General features: G+C 38.2%; 1 protein-coding gene across 1 annotated transcript in view; it reads left to right on the forward strand.

Annotated features, from left to right (window-relative positions):
* LOC122794026 (ryanodine receptor 1-like) overlaps positions 1-14436 on the forward strand; it is a 2146276-nt gene that overhangs the window by 840474 nt on the left and 1291366 nt on the right. Inside the window, 1 exon segment of the mRNA XM_044062140.1 lies at positions 3808-4016. Coding sequence (XP_043918075.1) covers positions 3808-4016 — 209 coding nt within the window.

Here is a 14436-nt window from a genome sequence, read left to right on the forward strand (position 1 = left end):
ATATATATATATATATATATATATATATATATATATACTGTATTTCTTTGTAAATAAGACCTAACCAGAAAATAAGGCCTAGCATGGTTTTCCAGGGTGGTCATGAAATAAACCCTACCCCAAAAATATGCCCCAGTTAAGCTTGTCAACAACATACGACGGACGTGTTGAATTATAAAATAATATTATTGACATGTGTTGACTGAGGTTATCGTACTCTGCTCACCATTTTCGGACCATTCGAACACCCAACTTCCTCTCTTTGCAGAAAGTCATAAGATTCTTTGCCTTGGGAGTCCTCCACAATTCTTACTGTAACCCTAACCATCACTCACACTTGACGGTTGAGGTCCTTGGCAGATAAACACTGGCAGGCATATTTTGATTGATCAGTGTACAGACAACGTGCGCAAAGTACGCGCACATGATAGTGCATGGTCGTGGGTGTGCCTTCTCTTTGTAAACATTGTCATTTTGTGTTGCCACTTCGGTCTCGTAAGTCTTCAAATTAACCCCCACCCCCGACAAGATGAGTGCAAAAAGAAAGAGCTATTCTGTCGCGTACAAGAAAGGAATCGTGGCGGACTCCCAGGTAAAGAATCTGACGGCTTTCTGCAAAGGGAAGAAGTTAGATCTCCGAATGGTCTAAAAATGGCATGCAGCATACGATAACCCCAGTCAACAGGCCAAGGGAAAAGCTAAGAAGTGCAAGTGTGGAACAGGTCGGCAACCATTATTTCCTGAGCTGGAAGACATCATCTGTGAGTGGATTGCTGACAAGAGAGCAAAGGCTTTGGTTGTGCGCAGGGCTGATATCCAAGCTTTTGCCCTTGCAATGGCACCACAGTTAGAAATATTCCCAGAAGAATTCAAAGCATCACAGCATTGGCTGGATGGCTTCCTTCACCAATATGAACTGTCTCTAAGAAGATCGACAACACTGTTCAAGCTGGAAGATATTGAAGTTATTAAATGTGCACATGCGTTCAAGTCCTTTGTTGATGGCATTGACTTTTCTAAATACCAGCTCTCCAACATGATTGCTATGGATGAAGCTGCAGTGTTTGTGGGACAAGGATCTCAAACAACAATTGATCAGAGGGATGCCTCGTCAATCTACATTCCCTCCACTGGTTACGAGAGTGCACGTGTTACCTGTATTTTGGCAATTCGTCTAAATGGAAAGAAAATCCCACCTCTAATCATTAGTAAGGGCAAGAAAAATAAGACTGAACGTGTTTCAGGCATTTACATTCTTGAAACCAAAAAAAGCCTGCTGCACACAAGCAGCTATAAGGAAGTGGGTCAGTGTAATGCTGCCACTTGTTTTGCAAGGTGACAAAAGAGGTCTGCTAGTCTGGGATTCAGCCAGCACTCACCGCGCTAAAGAAATGAAGAAATTCCTTGCCCAGAGAAGAATAGATCAAATTATGATTCCCGCAGGAATGACTGCCTATTTCCACACTCTTGATATTACAATAAACAAGCCATTCAAGGACCATTTGCGCATGGAACTCAATAAATGCATTGAAAATACAATGGAGAGAAATCAGCATGGAAACTTTATGAAGCCTAGCCTGCAAGAGGTCGTGACTTGGGTGAAAAAGTCATGGAATAAAATCACTGACAGATGTGTTGCCAATGCACTACAAGCAGGCTACTTGGACAAGCAGTGCTCATTTAAGGAGAGCTCTATTGCTAGGCATGACAGATTGGGGCCAATGGTTCTACATGAAATGGAGTCACAAGAAATTCAGGTCGAAATTCGGGGGTTGGACACTTATTACAATGTTCCAGAAGAAGATGACGTGACTGTATTTGAATAACTGTGAAAGCCAAGGTGCAGATATTCTGAAGTTGACATGTTTGGTGCGCTGTTTATGTAGAATTCTCACACAACTGTTTTAACTCGTTAGAACTGTGGTTCAGTAACAGAAAAGTAGGAAATAAATGTCAGTTTGTGTACATGGATAAATGTCAATTTTTGTACATGAATAAACGTCGATTTGTGTTCATTAATAAATGTTGATTTTTGTACATGAATAAATGAATAAAGATAGATTGTTGGACAGTGTGGGTAAATAAGGCATCCCCTGATAATATCTATATACATACATACATACAAATATATATATGAGTCTACCTGAAAACGCCAAAAGTCCACAACGCCGACAACGAGAACACTGACACCGGACGATCGACAATGGAGCTGATCAAAAGTTGAGAATGCCGACGCCAAGAACACCGACATGTTAAGGTAAGTGTGCGATAGGGACGGACATTAGGGTCAGGGTGTGGGTAAGGTAAGTGTGTGATAGTGACGGATGTTAGGGAAAGGTGCGGGTCAGGTAAGTGTGCGATAGTTACAGACTTGAGGGTTAGGGGCAGATTAAGTGAGTTAGGGTTAGGGTGCACGTAAGGTAAGTGTGCGAAAGTGACAGACTTAAGGGTTAGGGGCAGATTAAGTGAGTTAGGGTTAGGGTGCGGGTAAGGTAAATGTGCAATAGTGACGGACCTTAGGGTTAGGGTTTGGGTTAAGGTTAGTGCATAGATAGTTGTGTATGCAAGGTTTAGTGAAGGTCTGTAAGGTTTTTGGTGTGCTTGTTTTGTGTAGGTGTTTTTCGGGAAAGTTATTTGTTTTATTGATTGTTGGGATTGTGGTTTGTCGGGCATGTGAAGTTTCGTGTTTTTGAACTTTCGGTTTCTTTTGGTTTTGTCGTGACGGTTATTACGTTGTCGGTGTTTTGGCTGTCAGTGTTATCAGGTAGACCCATATATATATATATTATATATATATATATATATATATATATATATATATATATATATACACACACACACACACACACACACACACACATATATGAGATGGCATAGTAAGGCATTGTAATTGTTTTTGACACACAGAAATTAGTTCTCTGGTCTGGGACAGAGTTGGGTTCCAAGTATAGCCTGGTCTCTACTACCTCCCACTGGAATCTGCATGTCTTTCCTGGGTCCATGTGGGTTTTCACTAGTGCCTGTGATTTCTTCCTACCTCCAAAAGACATTCCAGCAGCTGTTTTGTTGATCCTCTAAACTAAAAACTGCTATCATTGGTGTGTGTGTGTGTGTGTGTGTGTGTGTGTGTGTGTGTGTGTGTGTGTGTGTGTCTGTGTGTGTGTGTCTGTGTGTGTGTGTCTGTGTGTGTGTGTGTGTGTCTGTGTTTGTGTGTGTATTTGTCCTGTGATGGACTGGTGTCCCCTCCAGGATCGGTTCTCTGCATTACACCCATTTTCTGCCAGGGCAGGCTCCAGTTCCTCTTGAACTTTGAATACGATGAAGTGGGTAAGAAAACTGATGAGGGTACTTTAGATTATGCCATCCTTTTCCTGATTTTACTAGCTTAATGTATTACAGTTCTGATTGTGTATGGCCTTAACTACTTTATTATCATATCCATAATTACACAGTGGTAAATAGCACATATTTAATGGTTGTGTATATGTACCCTCAGTATGGAATTTCACTTGGCTTCACCTGAAAAGTTAAAATGCCATGTATAACTTTTGATTTAATTTTATTGTTTATTCTGAGTTTGTGTTATGCCGGACTTTTACACATTGTAATTTCATGGATGCATGACCTCAAATCCAATATTTGGCTCATTAATTTTGAGGTTAGTTTTATCAAATTATTTAATTTGAATTTGTACTTTAGAATTATAGTTAAACCACAATACCAAGAATATTTAATGATTAATTGAATACTGAGTGTGTAACATGGCTAAAATAGAGTTAATATATGTACCTTATGTTTATTTTTTAGGTTTCATTCCTGTTTGCAGTTTGGGCCTGAACCAAGTAGGTCGTATAAATCTGGGACAGGATGTCAGCAGTCTGAGGTATTTCACCATCTGTGGTCTTCAGGAGGGTTATGAACCATTTGCCATTAACATGAAGAGAGACATCACCATGTGGTTCAGCAAGAGCCTTCCTCAGTTTGTGCCAATCCGACAAGAACACAATTACATTGAGGTATGCACTAGTATAAGTCTAAATTACTGAATTCATCTGAGTGCATTACTACTCTGATACTGCAGTAGGCATTAATATAATCATGAATGGCTAAATTCATCTAAGTGCATTGGTACTCTGATATTGAGATATGTATTAGTATAATTCTAAGTGGCTGAATTCATCTAAATGCATCACTACTCTGATATTGAGGTATGTATTAACATAATCATGAATCGCTAAACTAATCGAAGTGCATTGTTACTTTTATAAAGAGGTATGTTTTAATGTATCGTGAATGGCTTCATTAATCTAATTACATCACTACTCTGATATCTGGGTATGCATTGGTATAGTCCTGAGTAGCTTAATTCTTCATTGCATTGCCTGTCAGATACTGCAGATGCTGAGGTAAATATTGGTATAGAGCCAAGTGGCTTAGTTATCTAAATGTTTTACTGCTGTAATTCTTGGACATGCAGTAGTATAATCCCGAATAGCTTAATTCATCTAAGTGCATTAGTACTTAATTCATTTAAGTGCATAATTACTCTGATATTGAGGTATGCATTAGAATAATCCTGAATAGTTTAATTCATTTAAGTACATTGCTACTCTGATAGTCAGGTATGCATTAGAATAATGCTGAATGGCTTAATTAATTTAAATGAGTTACTACTCTGATATTGCTTCAAATAATTATTAGCCTTCTTGTATGTATTTAAGAGTGCAAGTCTTAGAATTTTCACTGTTGAACATATATTTTATACCTAGATTTGGTGGTGCCTGACAGGGTATAAACTGTTTTTGGAAATGTACAGATTCATCAGGCAATACCTAACAAAGTAGTCAGATAGTACTCCATTGTGTAATTCAGACTACCCTGAGATAGTAGAAATGATCATCACATACAGGCTAGAGAGTTTTGAAATCAGTGTATGATGGCTTGCAATTATGTAATCTGAGAAAAATTACTCGATAGTCAAATGATCAGAGACATACTTCCTGAAAAGGAGGTGAATGGCTGTTGTATGTGTTGGTTTTGACACTTAGATAAATGTTCAGGTTTTACTAAGAGCTAAGTTTGGGATCCTGAAACTGTATGGATACAAGATCAAATGGCCAGCGGATTGTTTACTTAGCTGCATTGCATCCTTGTTTAATTTTATTCCTCTGTGTCTTTTATATAATACATTTAAAATATGTAAACTTTTTGGCAGTAGCATTCTATATAATAATAATCATTGCTTCCTTGTGTCCTATGTACTCCCTGGTCAGTTGCTACTCAGAATTTCATTTAGGCTGCACTTGTTTAGTCCTAAATGACAATAAAGTTTACTTTGACTTTAACAAATCTGCTCTAAAGTAATGCACAACTAAGGATCAAAAATAAAAAAAAAATTGTTTTAAAATTCAAATTCCACTTGGGAGCATTATTTTAACATTTGAATTGTTTGGGCATTTGGATATTTTTTTCACGTAATTAAAGCCATTCTGACTACATGTTTAACCTGTAGATCATATTGTGACATATCGTACTGCTAAACTACCTGCCATCATGGTGATTTTTCATTTGTTTACTTTGTTTTGTTGTATTTCTGTTACCCATTAAGTTAGTTAGCATGTCATAATTGTGATTGCATGTACTAGTGGTGTTGTTGTTGTGTCTTTCGGATTTTCCCGGTTAGGGGTCGCCACAGCGGCATGTACTAGTGTATTAATTATAATTTATTTATTTATTTATTTTTTTTGCAGTAGCAGTGAGCTGCTTAAGTTGCAGCATAGTACCACTGACAGAAGCACGGATATTTATTTAAAATTTGTTTACTGGGAAAGTCCAACTGGGTCAGTGCCCATTTTCAGCGGGGGCCCGGGGAGAAAAGCTCCACAGATGATGAGCATAATTATATTGATTACATTAACATGTATGTACACTTTAGAACAGGACACTTTGATTATACCATAATATTCCCGTTTACACATGCAGTAATACAAAATCATCTTGCACAGGGGATACAGACCCAAATTACAACGTTGTAGTAAATGGGTAGTGGTGTGTGTGTTGGGGGGCAGAATATAGTAGCAAAATGAGTAACTATAATTCCATATGATGGGCATTTATTGAAGGAGTACAGATAGGGAAGCTAATGGACAGGAAAAATGAGATTTAACCAGGGCTACTGCATGGGTAAAGCCAGTTGTTATTCGGGTGAATCTTAAGTAGTTTTTTTAAAATGAATTGGGTTAGCAGTAGTCATAATAGGTTGAAGGATAGTGTTCCAAATTTGGGCGACATAGTTGGAGTAGAGAGAGAGCCCCCGGCACGATTGTTAGATTTCGTGATTTGTTGTAGAGACTTGTTTGAGGAATGGAGGACACGAGTGTTGGTGTAGGGTTGTAGTAGAATTTGGAGAGCAGGGGAATTATCTGGTTGGTGTATCAGTCTATGGGCAGTGATGAGCTGTGAGTAGGTTAAATAGTGCGGTAATTCTAACCAGTTCAGTTGTTGCAGAGCAGATCAGTGGTGGAATCTATGTGGGGAGTTTGTTGCAAATTTAGCTATTTTATTGTAGCAGCCTTCAAGTTTCATTAGATCTGTTTTCTTTAGGTTGGTGATGATAGGTGAGGCATATAGCAGGGTAGAGAAAAGGTGGGTTCTGGCAATTTGCTTGTCTTGTACTGTTTGTGAAGAATGGTTTGAATCTGTATAGTGTTTCTAATTTTATTTGTGTCTTTTTTATAGTTTACGATAGGTGTTTGTCGAATTTTCTGTCATTATCTATTAGAATACCTAGCAGTTTTGTTTGGGATACTGTAGCAATTGTGGTATTATTGGAGGAGTATATTTGAAATGTCAGTGGGGAGCCTATGGATTTGCTGGAGCAAAAGAGCTTAAGTTTAGTTTTACTTGGATTAGGAATCATTTGTGAGTTAAGACAGTCAAGATTCCACAGCTGAGAGGGACTGTTGTATAGTTACTTCTAGTTGTTGCAGGATAGGTGCAGTGCAGATGAGTGTAGTCTTCTGTGTACTGAACAATGGAGGCGAGTCTATTAGTGAAAATACTGAAGAGAAGAGAACCTAGAGCTGAGCCCTGGGGGACCCCCATTGTGACTGGCAAAAGAGATGAGAGATCTTAGTGCCATTTAACAGCTTGTTAATGACTAGTTAGATAATTATGGAACCGTGCAACACATGAGTGACTGAGTTTTAGGGTAGATAGATCCGTGAGGAGTTTCTGGTAGGAGCTCGTATTGAACGTTTTGGAGAGGTCCAGGAAAATGGAAGATAGTAATTTACCTTCATTTCTCTATTGGTTGATTGTATTTGTAAAACTTAGAAAAACAGCTGTGGTACTATGATTGGGAGAGACACCATGCTGTGTTTTAGATAAAATGTAGTTCATGAGCTGGGTATGAATACACCTTTCTAGTACTTTGGCTAGGGGAGATAAAATTGCTATGGGTCTGTAATTGGAGAGCTCAGTAGAGTTTCCTCCATTACTTAGAGGAATTATGTATGATATTTTCCAAATTACTGGTATGTAGTGTTCTGAGACTGAGAGGTTAGTTAGGATGGAGAGATGGCGTCAGTTGCTAGTTTAAGGAATTCTGCAGGTAAGTTGTGTGCTGCAGGGGTTGTAAATACATTAGCTGTTTTTAAATATATTCTGTAGTTGCTTTATTTTAGTGGGCTGTACTCTTTGTTCAAATGGTATTATTCAACATGTGTAGGTAAGAGAAACCTTAAATTAATTTAATTATTTATTTACTGATATTTCTTAATTGGAATAGTCTAACTGGGCACCACTGCTCTTTTCAGCAGTGGAAGAGGGAGAAAAGGTTTGTCTTACAAGCTTATTGGAACCGTCAAAGCTATAACTTTTGCAACAGAGCTAAATTACAAAAACTTTATCAAGCAAAGAAAAATGTAAAACAAAATATGTGTAAGTAATGCACAGAAAGTGATGCATCTATTCAGCTCTTATCATTAATTGTTAAAATGCTAGCATGGATATATTTGTTCTATCAGGGTGACAAATTTAATGGGCCACTCTCGTTGGAAACTGAAAAAATTATAATGCTTTGTCATATATCTGTGCAGTGCTAGAAATCCCTTCATCACACTAAGAAGGTACTATTTTTTACTGTCCTAAAATGGCCTAATTGGAATTGCCACACCAAAATGCTAAAGGGTCTTTTCAAGCCACACTCTTTGTCACTCTGATTTAATATTTTGTGTCTTGTTGTTCTGCTCATTCACTTAAAGTTGGGATGCTCACAATTATTGCTTTATTTGAGAATCTCTAGAAAATAATATGTTTTTATTAGTGGCTTCCTTTGACTTTTGCTGTTTGCTCTCTTCAGCAGGCTTACATGGCTGTTTTTTATTTCAGTTGCACAGTTGCTTATGGAAGTTCTGTCCATTCCCTTAGAATGGATGTGCTCACAGTTGATGTTTTGTTTGAGAATCTTTGGAGTGAATATATTCACATTCTTTTTATCCATATCATCATTTTATTTATGTTGTTTACTGTCTTTTAAATAGACTTGTATTCACCCTTTTTTTATTTCTGATACAAAAATGTTAAATGAACTGCTTACCTTTAGGTAAAGTACTGACTCATCCAGAAAGTCATTTTACCAACCATGGGCATCTCAGTACCTAGTTTCATGTCCTGAGCTTGTCATTCATCTGTGACACCAAAAATAGTTATGCCTACAGAGCAACTGATGTTGTACTGTTTGATGTAGCAAAGATCAATATGGGGAATCATAAATGTACTCTTGTGGTGGTGCCCTTGTCCTTATGGACAGGGGCAATCTATAAAATACTCAAAGGCACAGGCAGAAACCCAAGACATCCTATATAGCCCTTAGGGATCAAAATGGGTAAAATTTGGGTAATAATTACTAGGCTTGATAGGGCTTTTAAGCTATTATAATAGTAATCTCCTATGAACCTACAAAAACATGATCTCTACAAAAAAGTACATAGAAGTGATTCCCTATTCTACAAAAGTCATGCAAAGTTTGGCTTTTCATTATCAGGTAAGAAAATAATAAAGATTGTAATATCATCATTATACTTTCACTGTTATATCACTGCACCGCACACACAACTGTTCCATAAACTAACTTCTCGGCTGTTTCCATCATAATTTAACTCTTAACTTCTTAGAAAGTTCTGTTCTTCTGTACTCGACTCCTGTAGTTATACATTCACCGCCTCTCTACAAAACCTCCCTGCACTCTCTGATCTCCTTCTCCTTCATGCTCACTACTACAGATTTTTATGCTGATCAGTAGTATTGTCCTGTCCATTTCCTCCTGTGTCCACATACCCATCCTCCTTTCACAAAACAAACATCCCCCAACCTAGCATGCATAATACCTATACTAAGGACCTCTACTCCCAAACAAACCATACTCTCCATAACTTTTCCCCCTCTCCTCTTTCCAGACACTTATATCCCCCTACACAAAATCTCCTACAACCTGCATAACCTTACCTATTAAACGTTGGTTTTAAACTTAGATACAAACCCAAATATCCCATCCCATGCCCACCTTTTACTAAACCATTTACATCCTCTGTTGATATTTACCCAAACTAAGGGCCACTACTCATCTCTCGACTCTCACCCACAATCACCCCAGCACCACCTCCTCTCAGAGTCGTAGACCTTTTTCAAATAAGCATCCTACCCCCAGACATCTCCTTCATCAGATGAACACACAAAGCGTATGTAAAAAAATACATGAGCTGCATGCTTGAATTACACCCCACACCTTGCTGTTTTAGTTTTAACTGAAACCTGGCTAAACCAAACATTAAGAATGAGGAAATATTCCTCCCAGGCTATAAACTCGTGACAGATCAAACAAACAAACAGGTGACATAGCAGTTACATACAATAACTAACTGGTCCCTCTTAAAAATCAAAGATCACAAAAATATCTGTCTCATCACTGTTTACATTCTCCTCGTTAACAACAACTCAACTTTAGAGGACCTTCTGTCTTGACTATCCACCTATATCAGCCAAGAAGCCATCATGGCAGGTGATGTCATTAATACATAAAACTTCACCCAGCACATCACCTCTCCAGCCAGATACAACAAACACTTCAGCAGATCTTCTCTTCTAGACTAAGCCCTCACATCTGATCCAAGTAAAATTTTCTTTTCTATTACCTTCCCAAACTCTGAGTAACCACCCTCTATCTTTCTTAAAAGATTGCCAATGCATCCTAAAAAACCACCACTCTGTGACAGTGTGCAACTTAACTCATTTTAACAAGCTGCATCCATACAAATACCAAAAGCTGGCAACTAGTATATACTAAAAATGTTTCCTCTTGATGGAGCAGTTTCATATTTTAAAGATGTATTTCTCATTATATTACACCAGTTAGCCCCAACCAAACATAAGTCAAATGTAACTTCATTCTTTGGCTCGCAAAGTTACTAAACAGCTTAAGGTAGATAAAGATAAATCCTGGAAATCTTGGTTTCATAAATCTCTAGAAGGTCAGAGAACTCTGCAGTTGCACCAAAAAAATCAATCAAATCTGACAAAAACTCACTACACTTTAATCCAGGATACTCGCACTATGATCCCTAAGCACATCTAGTCCTCCATTAGCAACTTATTAAATCCAGGCTGCCAGCCCATTCAACTCCTACTACCACCAGTCATACCAAACCTGTTTCCAAACTTCTCATCTCACTTCATACAGTCACATCCCTCATTAATAACTATCCACCTACCCTGCATCTTCATCCCAACAGAACTAACCTCTATAATCCCTGTCTTCCACATCAACCCTGTTCCCATCTCTAATGACATAAAACTACTTTATAAGTTAAATCCCAGCACACTCATTCCTGTCAGTCTTCTCTCCAAATGCATTAGCATGGATGCTGTCTCTTTAGCAGACTGTTTCTGTCTTCATAAATTGATCAGTCCAAGAAACATATGTACTTATTATCTGGAAAAAGTCACAAATTTTTCCCTTACCCAAAGGAGGATTCTCCAGTGAATTTTGTAATTATCACCCTATAGCAATTCTTTCTTCATTATCAAAAACCCTTGAAAAGTATATACAATCCCAACTTCTCAAACAATAGATAACAACCTTCCCTCCTCCGCCCAACATGACTTTAGGCTGTACCACAGTAGTACCACAGCTCTGCATAAAGTCGCCCAGTGATTTTGGAAACTTTGTTTCCTCTCTATTCCCTGACTTATCTAAGGCATTTAAGACAGTATCCGTTCATATTCTTCTCCCTAGACTATCTTCATTCGGAGCTGACACCACCTCCCTTTCCTGGTTCCATAGTTATCTCTCAAACAAGCTACAGGCAATAAAATGGCATAATGAACAATCACCATTCTTGCCTATCCTCAATCAGAATGCCATAAGGCTCAGTCTTGGGCCCCATACTCTTTAAGACACAACTGTTGTTCAGTATTTATGATGCTACACTGATAACTACAGCTACATCCTATAGAAACTTCAGAAAAGGATACAAAAAAGCTTTTTTCTTCTATAGAAACTTAACTCTACCATTCTCACATCCTGCTGAAAGCTAAGAAAACTAAGTTATTGTTTTTCATACAAAATTTGCATCCTATACAAGCAACATTCCTATTAAGCTTGTGTTCCACAGAAAGCTACGTGGTGTTCTCATAGATGACCACCTAAGGGTTGATATTCAAATACAACAAACTGTCAAGAAAACCCACAGAAAAACTGGGCTGCTGTATCATAACAAATACTTTTTAGCTAGCATTAAAAAATAGCCTCGCAGTGGTGCAGCGGTTAGCGTTGTTGCCTCACAGCAAGAGGATCTCACGTTCAATTCTCAGCTGGAGAACCTTCTTTGTGGAGTCTGCATGTCCTCCCCACGCTAAAAGACATGCAGGTAGGTGCAAGCGTGAATGGGCGTGCCTTCTTTGAAGGCTGGGTGTTGGGCTGGCAACTTGGCACCGTAAAAATCCACTGCAAATCATGAGCGAACCGGAGTTCTGCTGTGGTGAACCCTAACCGGGAAAAGCCGAAAGACTTTTATTAAAAAATAGCCTCTCTATATCTCACACCTTCATTACTACAGACTGACAGCAAATACACCAACTTTCAGCAATCTCTACTAACAAAGTCTGAACAATGCTGTAACAAGATAGCTAAATTTGCCACTAACCAGTCTTCAAAATCCCACCACTGCCTAATCTTAGAAGAGTTAGGCTGGCTAGAACTTATCTCTTTATCACCCACTTAGCAACCATTCTTAATATAATTTACAAACCACAAAACTATCTTGCACTCCAAGCCTTAGTGGAAGCTTACATTCCTGCATAATCACTAGGCTCCACTGAGATGTCCCTATTAACAATCAGTAAAGCCCACAACTGTGATGATCTGTACCTCTACTGAAATCATTCTCCAAAATCTGGAATTTCATCCTTACCAACATCCGACAACAAACCAGCCTTTCTAAATTAATAAATTTGCTAAAATAACACTTTAAAAACATATGACTCTGTTCTTGCACCTCCCTAGACTACTTTGTCCCGTACACACCTGTATTACCCATACATACCTTAATACACATTTCCTGCTGTCTTCTACCCCTTTACCCTTACTCCCACTTCTGCTGTCTGGGCTCACCCCATGATATTTTTTCCCTCCTGCAAAATTCCAGCTCCTACTATCTTCTACAGCTGCCTTAACTTTCTACTACCTTCATTTATCTTTGTATTAGATAATAAATGTAAGGACTGCTCACATATTCCTCACCTCCTTTCTGCTATCTTCCACACCTCTTCTCTCATATTTCACCTACCCATAAATGAAAAATTATACATCACATTTTAACCTCACTGTGTTTTCCAGTTTATCATGCAAAATATGGGATTTATTCGGTATTAGGTGCCTTTCGGTTATTATATATCCATATTGTAAGATTAAGCTTTACCCTTTTGTCTTTGTATAAAACTGTCTATTTTGTTACTGGACCTTTTCTCCGCAGGCCTTCTCTGAAATGGGGCTACCACAGCCCAAGCAGACTATTACAGTCAACAAATTAATAAATAAATAAATATGCAGTATAAAGATCTAGTAGGTTTCATCTCAGAAACAGTTAGTATAGCAAAAGGATTAAGAGCTGTAAAGCACTGGCCCTTCGAAAGATATCAGTTCATTCAACTTAAGCTGTCAAGCAAATTATATGTTACACTACTGAAAATGTTATCGTGAAAAGCTTTTTGTTTCCAGCTATGATGTGCTTTGGCTGAGCCATTTAACCGAAGTTCCAGCCTTTTCAGTTGTTGGAAGTCAAAGTGGATGATGGAAATCTTATGTGCTTAGTGATGAAGAAAGGAGATAATTTGCTTATTTTGTGGCTAGATTTCCCCTTTTTGGTGTAAATAGAATCTCACGTCTTCTATGTGACTATGCCACTGGATCAAATGATCAACCAGATAGAAAAATACATTTCATTAATTTGCTTGGATGGGATTTGCTTATGTATTATGCATGTACATACATACATATATTTATTTTTGCTTTTGTTTACCGGAAAAGTTCGACTGAGCTAGTAGCCCCTTTTTAGTGGAGACCTTGGGAGAAAAACTCCGAAAGGAAAATACAGAACATGACTTAGAAGATGACCAAGGTCCAAAAAGAAATTACAGACCCATTACATTACAAAATACAGTAGTACAGTATACAAATAATATTATCTGCATTATTATCATAATTATTATTAATATTAATATTATGAAAGAAAGAGAGGGGGAAGAATATAGGTGATATGAAGTTTTGAGGAAAATGTAGGGAAGAGGGACAGAAGAAAGATAGGTGTTGTGGAGTTCTGAAGAAGCTGTAGAAAAAAGGAGGGAGATAAAGAGAGTGATGAGTGCAGTGGTGGAAAGGGGGAGCCCTTACTTGAAGGAATGGATAGGGCTACTATGGGGATTGATGCTGAGCAGTGGGAGAAGAGGGGGGTGAAACTAACCAGATGATGAGCAGGAGCACAGCCATGTGCTGTGTAGATGTTTGTTTTAGCTGAGCTTTAAAGGATGTAAGGCTGTCTGTCTTAGAGCAGGGGTATGGTGTTCCAGTTTTTGAAGACAAAGTAAGAGAAGAAAGATTCCTGTGCTCATTTTTGGCATTGTTTATAGCAAGAAGCGGCACACTGGAGGTTTTTGGAGAATATGGCTGTACAATATCTTTTAGAGCAGGACAGTTTAATGGTTTGTAGATGAGATTACATGTGAATGTCAGTTGTGAGTAGGTTAGGTGGTGAGAAACCTCATACCATTTTAGTTGATTTAGAGCAGTGATGAAGAGCCAGTTTGGAGCAGAAATATTGAGATTGCAGTAGGAAAGTCTGAGTAGTAGTTTTTGGTGAGACACTAGGTCAAAAGCCTTAG

This window comes from Protopterus annectens, chromosome 1.part0 (genome assembly GCF_019279795.1).
Source record: "Protopterus annectens isolate FY-2018-M chromosome 1.part0, PAN1.0, whole genome shotgun sequence".
Lineage (NCBI taxonomy): Eukaryota > Metazoa > Chordata > Ceratodontiformes > Protopteridae > Protopterus > Protopterus annectens.